Genomic DNA, 13183 nt, shown 5'->3' with positions numbered 1-13183 from the left:
CAACTCACATACAATCGAGACCCCCACCTCGCAACACTTTTCCAACAGCCTTCCTCATCGCACGGGCCTTTCCAGAGTCGCTAAATCGCTCGATTCTGCAAGCTAGTGGCCGTCTTCTAAGCTTCTCCAACTGCTGCGTCAGACGCTTCTTCTTGCCTACCACCATACCACACCTCATCCAACTCTCCCTATGAGCAACTCACGTGCTGCCGCCTCCGCCACCTTGCGAACAGGTCTAGCATTGATCTCCCTCATCTTAGCCCGATACTGGTTCATCAACTCCTTCGATATCGGCACCTACACAATCCCATACCACTCCTTCGCTATATCATCATTCACCCACCATCTGACGAGTGAACGGCTTCTCCTCCTCCACAAACCAATCCGGTAGAGCCGCATTGTGATCGTCAGCGAACCTGGCCACCACCACACTCACCCTTCTACTCTCAACTACCATCCTTACGTATATCTATTGTAAGCACTGTCAATCAGCTCCATCCGACTCTTCTTAGACGTCAGCAGGCTGCCCAAGGCTAGCGTCTCAGCGAGCTCTTGCGGATCTTCTGGTCTCTCGAACGCCGAGGCAGTGCTCGCTGGCACCTTACCACAACACCAATTCAGCCAAGATGGACACCTCTACCACTATACTAGGAGACAGTATTAAGACACCTACCACTTCGAATCCTCCGACATCAGTTCCGGCAGCATCACCATCCTTATGGCCATGGCCATCACCCTCCTCCTCCACTTCTCCCATCTTACGGGCCCTCTTCGCCTGAAACCAATAGACGCTATAGTTGAGCAGGACGATCATTCAAAGACTGTATCATAATTTCAAGATGTCCCTCTTCTATTCGAGGGCTTGCAATACATACCATCACCCACACAACTCAACAGCCTCGACACTAGCTAGATAGTCAGCCGACCTCGCTTACCTCCTTCTTCTCCTTCTTGGCAAGATCACGCTTCCTCTTCTCCTTCCTCAACTGCTTATCCGTAAGAGGCAACTTCAACAGATCCTCATCATCCAACTCACGAATCTATAATGACCACATACCAACCTATGCTACCATACACACAGTCCCACCCCATCGACATCGTCCTTCATCTCGTCATCATCATCATCACTATCCTCTTTGAAGAGCTCTTGCGAGAACCAACGATCCGTCCGAATCTATCACCAAGTCCCGTAAACAACATCCACCCACAACCCTCTTATACTACTTGTCCCTTCGCTCCGCTCATTTCCGGAGGTAACACGATCTCCTCGGAAGCCTCACTCTCCTTAAAGCGCTTACTCGGCACTTCCACCTCTCCATCGCTTGAGTCTCCCTTCTCTTCATCATCATCCTCCTGTATCCCATCAACATACCTATTCCCAATACCACTCCACCCTCAAGCAACTCCCATCACTCCTACGCAGCATCTCCTCCTTCATCCGACTCATACCCGTCCACAGACTCTCCATCCTCATCATCACTAACGCCAGCAAGCTCACGGCGAACCTTTCGGTGAATAAGCATCTACTGGCCGACCACCCCGACTCACCTGTTCCTCATGAGCAGCGACCGCCTTCCCCTCGATCTCCGAGGTAACCTCTCTCGCCTCTGCCGCCCACTCCTGTGCAGCTCTCTCCCTTCTAGTCTCCTTCTTCCCCTTCTTAGCCTTCAACGCGGCCTTCTCCTTCCCTACAAACTACCACTATACACAACTACTACAAAAAGAGTAACCTACGGAGCTCAGCGTCCCTCAGCTCATTCTTGTGATATTCCGACATCTCCTTCTCCATCCTCTCCAGCCTCGAGCTGTTATCTCCCACTATATACCTCAATATCAACACAGTAAGCTACATGAACCTCAGCTGTACCCTCCTACTCGTATTGGCCAGGTTGGATGTCCCTATCTGTCGGATCTTCCTCTGAGCCCTCCAGTGCGGTAACGTCCTAACATCAAACACTGCCATCAACGACAGCATCTACACCCTCCCTCATAGGGTGAAGAGATGTGTATCCCGTGTTAGTGAAAATATGAATACCATGAGGAAACTCCGGGGAATTTTTCTTGGATTTTGTTGACTTCTACCCGAGTTAAACTTCCATAGGAAACGAGTAAACCCCCGAGCTCAGCTGAGGAGAGCGCATATATATTCCAGCACCCTTCCCTTACCTCATCAACCTCGTTAGCAGCCTCAAAGTCATCCTGAGTTATCCCACCAAAAAGGTCAGGCTCGTACATTGATGAGGCGCTGAATGCTCCACCTGAAAAGTCCACATAACTCCACATATACTATGAACACTTTCTAGGCACTACCTAGGGACATCTTCTTCCTCATCTCCTGCTTCTTAGTCCTCTCCCTTTGCTTCTTCAGCTCAGCCTTCTCCTCCCTTCGACCTAGTCCACATCACACAATCAGCAGCAACACCAACATCGATATCCTTACGAGAGCTCAACAATGCTGCCAGTTCATCATCGACAGACTTGCCAGGCCGAGCGTTTGCAAGAGTATCTTCCTCATCCTCCTCTCCTTCGCTCTCTTGATCCACCTTAGATGCCTTCTCACGATCCCTAACACACAAGCTTCTCAACAACATGGTCCTCTTCCAAGAGAGCTACCTTCTAATACGCATACGCCACTTCAGCAAAGCCATGAGCTCTCCTTTCCCCAGCACTTTCAAGTCGCTCATATAATCCAATATCTCCGGGGTCGTATAGGGGGACCTAAGATATTTCCATAGCCCCAATAACAATATACCATTCAAGCCTACTTTCTTATCGCCTCACAATCCTCCGTCGCAAACACGAGCTTGCTCCTCTTGATGAGGACCTCTGCCGGAGCAGGAGAGGCTATGAACTCCGCAACCGTCGCAGTTGAGAATCTAAAAGTGGAGACTATCTACACTCGACATGGATCAACATATCCCTACAGTTCCGACTCATCCTCATACCCCCCTCTACGTCTCTTCATAGCCGACTTGAGGTAGTCATTGAGAGCCGCTGCCCCACTGCTACCAGCTGAGACAGCAATAGTGCTGATAAAAAGGTATTCTATCCTATCTACCTTTCTTGCCAGTAATTTCCTCCTCATCCTCCTCTCCAACAGCCGCCTTCTCCTGCTCATCTCCCTCCATCATAAACACCCACTTCGGATCGAACAATCGAGGATCAACTCTCGCTGGAGCCTTGAAGCCCTTACAAGTAACCTAAAACAACACACGAGTGACGACTCATCCACATGTCATACCATCACTCACGAAAATCTCAGCAGAGACGTTACGAGAAGCGGTGGGTTTGGTCGCCTCAACCTTCTCAAACAGCTGTTGGAAAACCCACAAAAGACTGTTGTAATCAGAAGATCGGAAGACTTTGGTGACGAAGGTACCTACACCCCAACGACGATACTGTCAACCCCTTCTACTCCTCATATAGACCCACCTCCCTTCCTGAGCATGTCCGCTGCTAGATGCACAGCATATAGACACAGTTCAGCCTGGTTGTAAGCATCCTTAGCCCAACTCGCACCCACATTAGGTGCACCATCATTCAATACAACATCACAAGGAGTACCTATCAGAATCAAACACCTGTCGGAGGCTCCTCAAGGCGACCACTAGTACCATTGAGCTCCTTCAACAGGAACTGCCTGCACTTCTGTGTTGTTATATCACATTGCATGGTCACCACCCCCTTTATCGGTTTTATCGGCATCAAATCGACACATATGACCTTCGAGTTTGCAGGCATATGCTTTACTGCTACCTAAACCAGTCCAAGCACCTCCCCCTAGGCCATGAATGAACCAATAGCCCACCTGACTCCACCCTCCAGGAGCACCACAGAGATCCACACATGATCTGGCGTTCTTGAGGAAGCCGTATCTAACACAGCCCTCAACGCGGTTACCCTTTCCCGACGAAACTACTTCTTCTCGAGCTGGATCAGTTTGAACGCTGATCGTGCGCGATAGCCCTGCTCCTTAGCAAGCTGATAGAAGCGATCCAAACGCTCCTTTCCGACCTTCTTCCGGCGAACCATAGAATCAGCGTAAGGGAAAGTATAGAACTTCCGACAACAAACGAGTAACTCTTGAGCGCGGACTCCACCAATACAGCAAAAGCAGATTACAAGAGCTTCCAGCTTCCCAGTATCATCCACTACATATCGCTGACTGCAACAAAATATAGCGCCTATACTGCCAAGTTATGGATTTCCCTTCTTTCCGCTTCTCATAGTCAAAATCACCGCGCCCTTCGCAAGAAAGTTTATCGAAAACGCTGTTCCGCCTCAGATCCTCTTATGGGTGAGAACGGCCCTCGCAGCTCCTGTGTGCAGTAGTACTACAGCACGGATAGCTAATGCTCCCACTGCCTCGAAGGGCGGTCATAGAACCCAGCGCTAAACGACATCACCACCGTATTAGCATGCAAGTGCATGAAATATACCCCATTTCTTGCAGTTGCACGAACGTAATTGAGAAGCCAGGACGATTTGCGACTGGGTGTGTGCTGGTCTCACCGTAGGCTTCCAAGCCTGGGCACTTTGCATCGCGTGCTCGACACGAGTAGCCTCATAAACTTGGCTTGCTGCTCACCAATGGAGTTGTACTCATAACACGCTTGAGTCTGGCTACCTCATTACGTTTCGTCGACTTCAGATAGGAGACCTCTGGACGAGAATACGCCTTGGCTCAATTACGAACGAAGTTATTCGTTCGCTTAATTTCACTGATCCGTGATCCTGGCCGAGGTTTCTGGCGATTCATAAATAGCGAGTCTTGATTATCGCAGCACGTTCACAGTCCATGAACGTGCTTGAAACGAGAAGTGTTTTACAAAGTTTCCCCACAGGTTGGGCTGATCCATATAACGAAGGCGCAATCAATTTGCAACCTAAAGTGTAAGGCTAAATGGTGAAAAGCATCTCCGTAATGCAAGCGCCACCTCAGGAATAATATGGAATTCGACGTACCTAGGTACACCGTACAACATTTCCTCACAATTACATGGTCGATGAGAACCCTTGTGATTGATGATACGACCCAACAAAACACTGGTGTGCTCGTGAATACGAAACTGTGCTGAACTCGAGACTAGTAGCCTCACTGATGTTACTCAGCCATCGTCACCAACAACATAAAACCTTCTCAGTGCAAGATGCTATTGCCGAACTATTCAACAATGACTGAACACACAGAGGGAGGCGATAGTCGCCACTTAGTGGATAAAGAACGGAAGGCTGGGCAGAGAGCAATAGTAATCATCACCACACACATATGCACATCTTAAGCCTCGATAGGGAAAAGAACCTTACGCAGATTAGGCTTGTCCTTCTCCTCAAGCTGACGAAGACGGGCGTCCAGAGTGTTATCAACACGGATCTTGCCATCGTTGCAGCTTAGCACAACACCACCAGCCTTGCCCTTGAGAGGGTTCTTCTTGTCGAGCTTGAGCACAACGGCCTTGGTAGTGCCCTTAGCCTGCTTGGCGATCTCAGCGGCATAGATCTTCTGAGCCTCAGGGATGACAGCCTCAACAAGAGCCATGTCCTCCTGACGGCAACGAATGGTGACCTCAGGCTCAAGAAGAGAGAAACAGCCCTGAACGATGAGGTTGGTGACAGTGGTCTTATAAGCGGGAGTCTTGGCGTAAGCAGAAAGCTCGGCGATGGCATCATCAACAGCCTTGTGGAGCATAGCATCACGCTCACCGATCTTCTGAAGTCGAGAACGGTTGATTGCAGTGGAACGAGCGATAGCTCTCTGAGTCTCAATCTTCTTAGCCTTCTGAGCATACTCCCTGAAAAGACGACTCTGTGGCGAGCAGGTAGTCGGCAATAATTAGGATTGTCACACTAGACTTACTTTCTGACCTTCTCCTTCATCTGCTGGACAAGCTTCAGCTTCTCAATGTTGAAGTCCTCCATGGCCTTAGCCTCAATCTCCTCCGATTTGTCCTAAGATGAACGGCAATGCGACCAAGACGCAAACGATAATCAATGCGCTTACCTTCGCCTCATTGAGGATGAAGTTGACCATCTGCTGGATCTGCTTCTGGGCCTCAGCTGCGTCCATTGTTAAACTGGGGATAGATCAAAAAAGATATTACCTAACTTGAAGAAGGAGATGAGAAACAATCGATGGAAAACTCACGAGTTCAACGCAGCAATAACAAACGATACGCTAATACACACAGGAGATCGAATGCGCGAGTTAGATCAACAGTAGTATTTTAAACTTGCAGCGCGTCCGAAAAAGATAGAATGAAGAATTTGCTATGCTACACACCAAGAGTAGCTGGACAGAGAGTCCTACGCAATCAACGCCACATAAAACGATATACACAAAGTGATGAGAAGATGAAGTCAGTGAATGAATAAGTGAGCGATACAGAAAACATGCCTTGAAGATACCCTACGAGCTTTACTGCGCACTACAGCCGCAAAGCTTGCTCAGCGAGGCTGAAATCGATCACGATGGCGTGCGCACTACGCTTCCAACTTGGTCATAACGAATTTTGTCACCCTTTGCACCCTCCTAATCAGATGAATGTTAGCTAGGGTCAGAGTGTGCTTGTCGCTGCAACATTATCGTTACGCTCTACCAGCTAGGCAAGTGCGTAGGCGATCACTGTTAGCTCATCTAAAGCTACTTGTGACATGATATGAAGTAGGTCAGAGTGCTGCATCGAAGCGGTATATCTCCAACGTTGGTTGGCGGAGCCAGCTAAATAGAATAACAATAAACAGTGAGTAACAGCTCTTCCCTCGTAAATCGAGTCTATATCGCCGGTCCGTGTAACCACCCAGCTTTGTGTCATTGTCCCCTTTGTAGAGCATGTTCGAGTTGAGACATTTGTTAACAGCTATTCATTGATGCCATTATCTAAATTCAATTCTAACAATGTGTTCCTGCTCTCATGGGAGTGGGCATCTGAGATGAGACGACACTCATTCACTCACACGACAATATCGGTCGATACTTTCCACAGAACACCGAAGGACATTGAGATGGAAATAGCAGCACATTTCAGTAGTGTTAATAACCTCACAATGTAAGCGAGAGTCTCTCACATAGGCGAAAAGAAGCTTAGTACTACTACTGCTTGCCACGAGCATCTCGTCCAAAAACAGCAGCAGGAGTGATCTCGTTATGTCGTCCCTTGAGGGTTGGGTTCAGATATTAGTTCATGTTTCTCGGGTGGTTAATATCGGTATAATGCCACGACGAATTGTCTGAGTTTTCTCGTTGCTAATCGGTGTGAGGCAGAGCCGTTACACTACTACTAGCATTGCATCATTGTACGAAGGTTCAGTTGGTTTCTCATTTGAACCATCGAAGTCTGCCCAGCATCCTCTTGAGGAGCACCTCATAAACTTGGCCGGCTCGAGACCCCGTAGTAGAGTTGGTAGTAGTAATCAACAACAACAGCAGTGGGCATAGCTGATGATAAAACTGTAATAGAAAATAGTGCTGTTGTCGATAGTCAGCCCGTTTGCTTTGCTCCAAAGGATGTAGTCAGCACGAAGCTTGGCTGCTACCCCGTCGTGAAACCCCCATGTTGCCATGATAATTGTCTCTTTTGTTGTTGCTGGAATTTGTCGAGTTAATCAGTTGGGCTTAATCCTCTCCATTGCTGTGTTAAGGAGGTAGCTCTTGCAATTGTGTTTTTCCCTATGTTTCGAGCTAGGGTATGGTTTATCGCGACAGAAAAGTCCTTTCCTGCTATCAACAGGTGGCGGAAACACTTCGAATCAGAAAATTCGATGTAGTACCACGACCGGGGACGAACGGACTGACGTGATCGGGAGATTGCATCATACGGATAGTTGTGGCAGGTTCGATAGTAGAGAAGATTCCATTGATTCGAGGAGTGATGATGATGGTGAAGTTAGTGACATGTTCGAGGACCAGCCCGCCCAACACTGTAGGAAGTTTCTGCATCTCTCAACCGGCTTCGGAAGTCAATGTGAACAACTCGATTCATGTCGAGATCGTCTCTATTTCTCTATGAAGTACACTCTATGTTTCCGTTGTTCATAGGGTCTCAGGTCGGCTGATACTCTATCGTGATGGAGTCGGAGGGTCTTTCGATGGAGTCAACACCCTGCCGCTGCAGCGGAGTCGTGAGGTTCTCCTGCTTGGCATCACGGATCGGGTAAGGCCACTGCAGTCTACACTTCAATTCAACTTCCAGTTCTGAGTAGTAGTTAGTTTAGTGCCGTTGAATTGAAACGGCGTGCATCTCAGCGATGTGTGATGACGCGTTTGATTTAGTCAGACGTGACGTCGTGGTTGGAAGAATTCGCTGACAGTATACTGCATGCGTCTTACTTAATCTACGACTCCTACCCTGAACTCGCCGATAACACGAATACAACATGTAGGCAGTATTATGAGCCTCCTATCGATTGGCTTGTCAGAGTGTGTAACTGGATCAGACTCTCACTCGTGTTCAGGCATAGGTAGTGTCCTCATCTACTTCCAGTCACAGAGTGCAGCTGATAAATTCTACAACCGCTATCATAACAGGTGAGCAGTTGCCTGCTGGACTTCACTGTGATTCCGTATCATTCTGTTTCGAGGCACTTTGGCGGGCTGGGGTCGAGACATACTGCGGGCCCAGTCTGTTACGTCGTATTCCTGAGTGAACTGCGAGTGAGCACCTCCAAAGGCATAGAAGAATTCAGAGCCAATGCTAGCGTCAGACAGGGCCACGGCACTCCGGTAGGGACCGGTGACATGCAGAGCTTCACTATAGTTGTCATGTCGTGATAGTTGCCATCGTGTCCATATTGTCTTGAGCGTTTGGATGTGACCGTTACCGGTATTATTACTGGCAAGCACGGATGGCTCGAGATGCCGTCTGGTTCAAACCGAGCAAGTAGTTCTTCGCGCGGATGTTGGTCACTTATTGCTTTCGTAGATTGGTGTGCATGTTGCGAAAAGATGCTGATGCCTGCAGCCACTATGAAGTGTGAACAGTGCGAGGCTATGCATACTCGGGAAGCTCCAATGTGGGTAAGGTCCTGCTATCGAAGCCCTCGAGCTGAGGTATCCCATTCCTAGGTTTGCCTTGTATGTGGTCATGTGGGGTGTGGGCGATACACTAAGGCGGCCTGTGCTAAGCACCATGCGTTGGAAACTGGACATAGTCTTTGCGTGGAGGTGTCCAGCGGTCGGATTTGGGACTATGAGAGGGACGCATTTGTGCATCGACGGCTTGTAGGGTGCAGAAACGAATAGCTGCTGAGTTCTCAGTATTTCTCGGTAGGTACAAGAGTCTGGTAAAATGCTCGACTTGGAACCAGCGGCTGAGTCCTCCTCGCCAGAATCATCAGCTGATGGTCATGGAGTGCGAAGGGTGGGTATCAACGCAGAACCCAGCTCAACGGCCAGAAGCGAGTTGGATATACTCCTGAGCTCACAGATAGAGGAAGAGCGTCGACGGGTAGCTCTGGACCCTTGTAGAGGAGTATACATGATGATGATGTCAGTACGAGGAAGCGTGTGCGGAATTGGAGGCAGTTGGTGAGAGTCGAACTACGCATGAACGTTATTTGATGGAGATGGTTGACATGCCTGAGCTAGAGAGGACCGAGTAAGAAAGAGCTCACTGTTGAGATGTTCGGAAGTGGGACGTTTGATTTCTACATAGGGGTCTTCTGAAAAGTAGGAGGGAAGAAGTGAGTGCACTTCGACACGAGTTGAAGCGGTTACGGCGATTGCGAACTAAACGCGAGAAAGAGTTGAACGATATAAAAAAGGTGAAGGAGCTCCGCTGTGTTCTCTATGAGTTGGAGTTTGTCAGGACCTCGCCACGTTGAGGTCGGAGAAGATGTCTCTGGATAAGCAGGTGGCTAACACGCCCTTGGTAGGGATTGAGATAGAGGACGACAAAGAAGTGCAACGATTGAGAAAGGAGATAAGACTATCACCCTGATATGTTGACTGTGGTGACTAACATGGTCAGGTTGACGAGCTATCATTGCTTATAAGTGATCTCGACAGTTCGCCGCGGCATAATGGAGTTTCTTGAGCTACGAGATGCTTGTGGTTGAACAGTGTCATTATCCAGCTCCAGCCTCCCATGAGTTAGACCGTACGCGGGAGGACGACTCAGTACACGCGAAGTCGTTGGCTCATTACCAGCCTTGCACCCCAGGAAAGATGCCTCCACATCACCATAGTGGGCGAATTACGGGAGATGTATCACTCAACCTTCTCCGAGCATCACTGCGAGATACAGTCCCTGGTACACGATGTCACACCGCGAGCGACAAGCTGTGATTGTCTGGTTACTTATACCTACACTGTTATGGAAGGCTCCGCTATACTTAGTTTGGTCCTTACTAGGCTGATAGAGTATGAGTTAGTGACCCATAGCCGGTTACGGAAGTGAGTTTGTGCGACTATGCATGTGTTGAGAACCGTCAGACAGACCCGACTCTGAACTCAACAGAGGGAAGGGGAAGGCCGAAAGGTTATCTTAACTCTTGTTCCTCGAAAACCGTGTGCATGCGTATCGATTCGAGAGTCGATATCCCGCACAGAAGCTATACGCCAATCTCGTCCGCGCAACGAGAACAGCAGACAGTCCTGCGGCACACAACGAAAGGGACGCCACTATGACTAATAATGTGGCAGCGAACGATCCATTACAGCATGCATGGTATATGTTGACAGAACTCGGTACCTGTACTTCATTTCATGGGTAATGCGCGAAGTATTTACGCACTGATCATCTACGGTCAAATACCCATTCTTGGCGAATCAGCCGTTGGCCTTGCGGACCGCAAGTTGCGGTGACAGACTCGATTCTATAAGATATTCCCGTTGGTTAGAACCCACCCGACTCCAACTCGAAAAATTTTTCCTTAGAGAAACAGACTATTCCTGCGTTTGTAGCATATCGTAACAGACTACCCCAACTCCACTTCGCTCGTTACAAAGGTAATCAGAATTAATGAGAATATGAGATGTGCCGCCAGAGTCGACTCCTGCACATCGTATGTGAACTATCAGATCTTTTCAGGGAACCAAATGAATCATTTGAAATAGTGGCTCAGCAATGCTACTCACACGAGTAGCGAAAAACCAGGCGAGTCTACGCCCAATCGATCACGCGTTGTACAGTGTACACGAAGTGGCGATTTTCACTGGCGTTTTTTCGGGAAGTGAGATTTTTTTACTTCGCGTAATTTGCGTAGAACACTAGGTATAAAACTGTAGCACACATAATACGGGTGCATCTCCTGTCGAGGTATGATGAACTCTAATTTAGAGTCTCTAAAACAACACAACAAGGGAACTCGAGCTAGAGCAACCAATACTACGAGCCTAACAATAGGACAATAACAATAAGCGCACTTCCTGCACTTGAGTTCTGTACGAATACACACACTTAGCAGCACAGTAATCGATACTGGGCTCATTCGCTACAGAAAGGGAGGCGAAGGTTTGATGAGATAACAAGGGTGCAGGCAAACTGGACCCACAACACTCCCTTTAATTCGTGAGTGACGCCGTTATATGGGGAAAGCGTGACGCCGTCAGCGTTCACAGCTGCTCTAAAGTGATACAACAGTACCACTGTCGCAGTGACATCGTGGTGCCTATAGGGCTAAGGCAAACAAGTGAAATAAACAGAGGAAGGACAGCGGATCCTAGTAATAGCGTAGGCTGCAAAGTGACAAGATGAGAGCCACGGCACAGGGAGACTGACCGTCTCGGACGGTGACACACACGATGATGCGTTCATGGTCACGCCGTCTCAACTGTGTGTTGCAGATACATTATAGAGGACCTCGGTGTGGATGATGCGTCGATATTGGTCACGTTCCAGAAGTCTATATCCCGGATCTGGATGAATCAGACTCTCTATCTCCCTCTGGGAGCTCTTAGTGCATCTTTCTTACCGCCCACCCGGTGGAAATGCGCATCACTTGTTGGTAGATATCTGAAGTCTAGCAGTAGCGAGTAATACGTGCGTGACACGCAGTGCCCCCGTGTCACGGAGTTCAACTCCGGGAGTTGTGACGCGGCAACAAGTAGGTAGGAGCTATCACCTGTAAATATCAGAGCATGCGTGTTATCTTATATAACTCAGCCCAGTATTGTATCAATAATCGGTCATTGACTGCATTGATTCCTAGTTGTGGGTCGCATTCGCAAGAAATGTTTCAGTTGAAATTTAGTAACCGTCCTACAGATATGAATAACATTATGATATCGATATTGGTCATACTGGGGGTGACCAGGAGCGCGAATGTATTGTGCCCTCTTAGTAAGGTTAGTCAAGAATACGGGTACATACAAGTGAGTAAGGAAAACAAGTAGGATGCTTGTATGGAAACATTGTCGATCATGGCGGCTCTGTTCAGATATTTCTTCGTGGCTATGGAAGCTGAGGAAGACCCAAAAACAGCATCTACCTTTGTGTTTCTCCGAGGAGGTTTGGGTTTCAGCAGCATCGGAGGGGCAATGGCGCAGGGACCATGCTTCATTTCAACGACTACGGACAAGCCTGAGTTGAACCCGTGAGGACCTGGATCATCTTCGATCATTCCTTTACCATAATTCTCCCAGATATTCATGGACGCAGAAGGCCAACAGCATTTGGGTGGACGCCCCGGGACCTACTGGCTTCAGCGAAGGACCAATTGAGCCAGACCTGAACGCGGTGGTGAATAATTTGTGAGTTACTCCTTGTGGGACGTCCTTAGGCAACTGATTTGGAGCACGAATGTCCCGATGTTCTTTCATTGCGAGTTCCAGAGGACTTCTTAGCATTGATCAATCGTGATTCCTTGCAGGATCGAATTCGTGACGCAGTTCTTCAAGGACCATCCAAACTTCAACACGAAGGTGTACATAGTCGGTCTCTCTGCTGCTGGTACGAGGGTAACCCTCGGAGGATTCGTTACGCCTCCTGAATCAGGAATCCTGAGATATGCCAACGACTCGGTGAGACCGAAATGTTCCATCTCGTTTGTAGGTTCTATCGCTGCCATGCTGGGTACTGCCATCATTCGTCAAGATCTCGGGATTCACCTTGAAGGCGTCATGCTGGGCTCTTCTGTCATAGATCCAGGGGCTACGTAGGTGCAACTTTCCTATGAGAACTGGGCAGGTGTGCGTTTTCAGTGCTAGAGGATGTATAACAGTGCTGGAACAGAGAGATTTTCTACC

The 13183-nt window shown here is 48.6% G+C and overlaps 6 protein-coding genes across 6 annotated transcripts in view; 3 read left to right on the top strand and 3 right to left on the bottom strand.

The window, feature by feature from the left end:
• Positions 1-2283, bottom strand: part of Pmar_PMAR000768 (ribosomal RNA methyltransferase, putative) — a gene marked incomplete at its 5' end in the record, with an annotated part of 2782 nt that extends 499 nt beyond the window's left edge. Inside the window, 13 exons of the mRNA XM_002778882.1 lie at positions 28-156; positions 204-297; positions 344-416; positions 464-600; positions 674-775; positions 936-1040; positions 1088-1174; positions 1225-1372; positions 1420-1505; positions 1549-1688; positions 1735-1826; positions 1876-1943; positions 2167-2283. Coding sequence (XP_002778928.1) covers positions 28-156; positions 204-297; positions 344-416; positions 464-600; positions 674-775; positions 936-1040; positions 1088-1174; positions 1225-1372; positions 1420-1505; positions 1549-1688; positions 1735-1826; positions 1876-1943; positions 2167-2283 — 1378 coding nt within the window. The remainder of the gene's footprint in view (positions 1-27; positions 157-203; positions 298-343; positions 417-463; positions 601-673; positions 776-935; positions 1041-1087; positions 1175-1224; positions 1373-1419; positions 1506-1548; positions 1689-1734; positions 1827-1875; positions 1944-2166) is intronic.
• Positions 2284-2299: 16 nt separating this feature from the next.
• Positions 2300-4061, bottom strand: Pmar_PMAR000767 (ribosomal RNA methyltransferase, putative; the record flags this gene model as incomplete). The annotated part of the gene is made up of 11 exons (XM_002778881.1): positions 3920-4061; positions 3809-3875; positions 3615-3756; positions 3433-3564; positions 3252-3379; positions 3059-3200; positions 2925-3012; positions 2766-2876; positions 2614-2718; positions 2441-2577; positions 2300-2391 (listed from the first exon to the last, which is right to left on the bottom strand). The coding sequence occupies exons 1-11, from the start codon at positions 4030-4032 to the stop codon at positions 2300-2302; spliced, it is 1257 nt and encodes a 418-aa protein (XP_002778927.1). The 5' UTR covers positions 4033-4061.
• A 1217-nt stretch (positions 4062-5278) lies between these two features.
• Positions 5279-6067, bottom strand: Pmar_PMAR000766 (vacuolar ATP synthase subunit E, putative; the record flags this gene model as incomplete). Its single annotated transcript, XM_002778880.1, has 3 exons — positions 5279-5792; positions 5858-5949; positions 6002-6067. 3 exons carry the CDS (start codon positions 6065-6067, stop codon positions 5279-5281), a joined length of 672 nt encoding a protein of 223 aa, XP_002778926.1.
• A 2703-nt stretch (positions 6068-8770) lies between these two features.
• Pmar_PMAR000765 (brca1-associated protein, putative) lies at positions 8771-9217 on the top strand (the record flags this gene model as incomplete). Its single annotated transcript, XM_002778879.1, has 3 exons — positions 8771-8876; positions 8919-9013; positions 9062-9217. Coding segments are annotated over 3 exons (357 nt in total), but the record flags the coding sequence as incomplete, so codon positions are not given.
• A 49-nt stretch (positions 9218-9266) lies between these two features.
• Pmar_PMAR000764 (hypothetical protein) lies at positions 9267-9443 on the top strand (the record flags this gene model as incomplete). The annotated part of the gene is made up of 1 exon (XM_002778878.1): positions 9267-9443. A coding segment is annotated over one exon (177 nt), but the record flags the coding sequence as incomplete, so codon positions are not given.
• Positions 9444-12205: 2762 nt separating this feature from the next.
• On the top strand, positions 12206-13096 carry Pmar_PMAR000763 (conserved hypothetical protein; the record flags this gene model as incomplete). The annotated part of the gene is made up of 5 exons (XM_002778877.1): positions 12206-12327; positions 12376-12531; positions 12581-12688; positions 12808-12887; positions 12990-13096. 5 exons carry the CDS (start codon positions 12206-12208, stop codon positions 13094-13096), a joined length of 573 nt encoding a protein of 190 aa, XP_002778923.1.
• Positions 13097-13183: the final 87 nt, after the last annotated feature.

This window comes from Perkinsus marinus, assembly GCF_000006405.1.
Source record: "Perkinsus marinus ATCC 50983 genomic scaffold scf_1104296948084, whole genome shotgun sequence".
Classification (NCBI taxonomy): domain Eukaryota; phylum Perkinsozoa; order Perkinsida; family Perkinsidae; genus Perkinsus; species Perkinsus marinus.
This window is presented reverse-complemented; position numbering and strand designations above follow the sequence as displayed.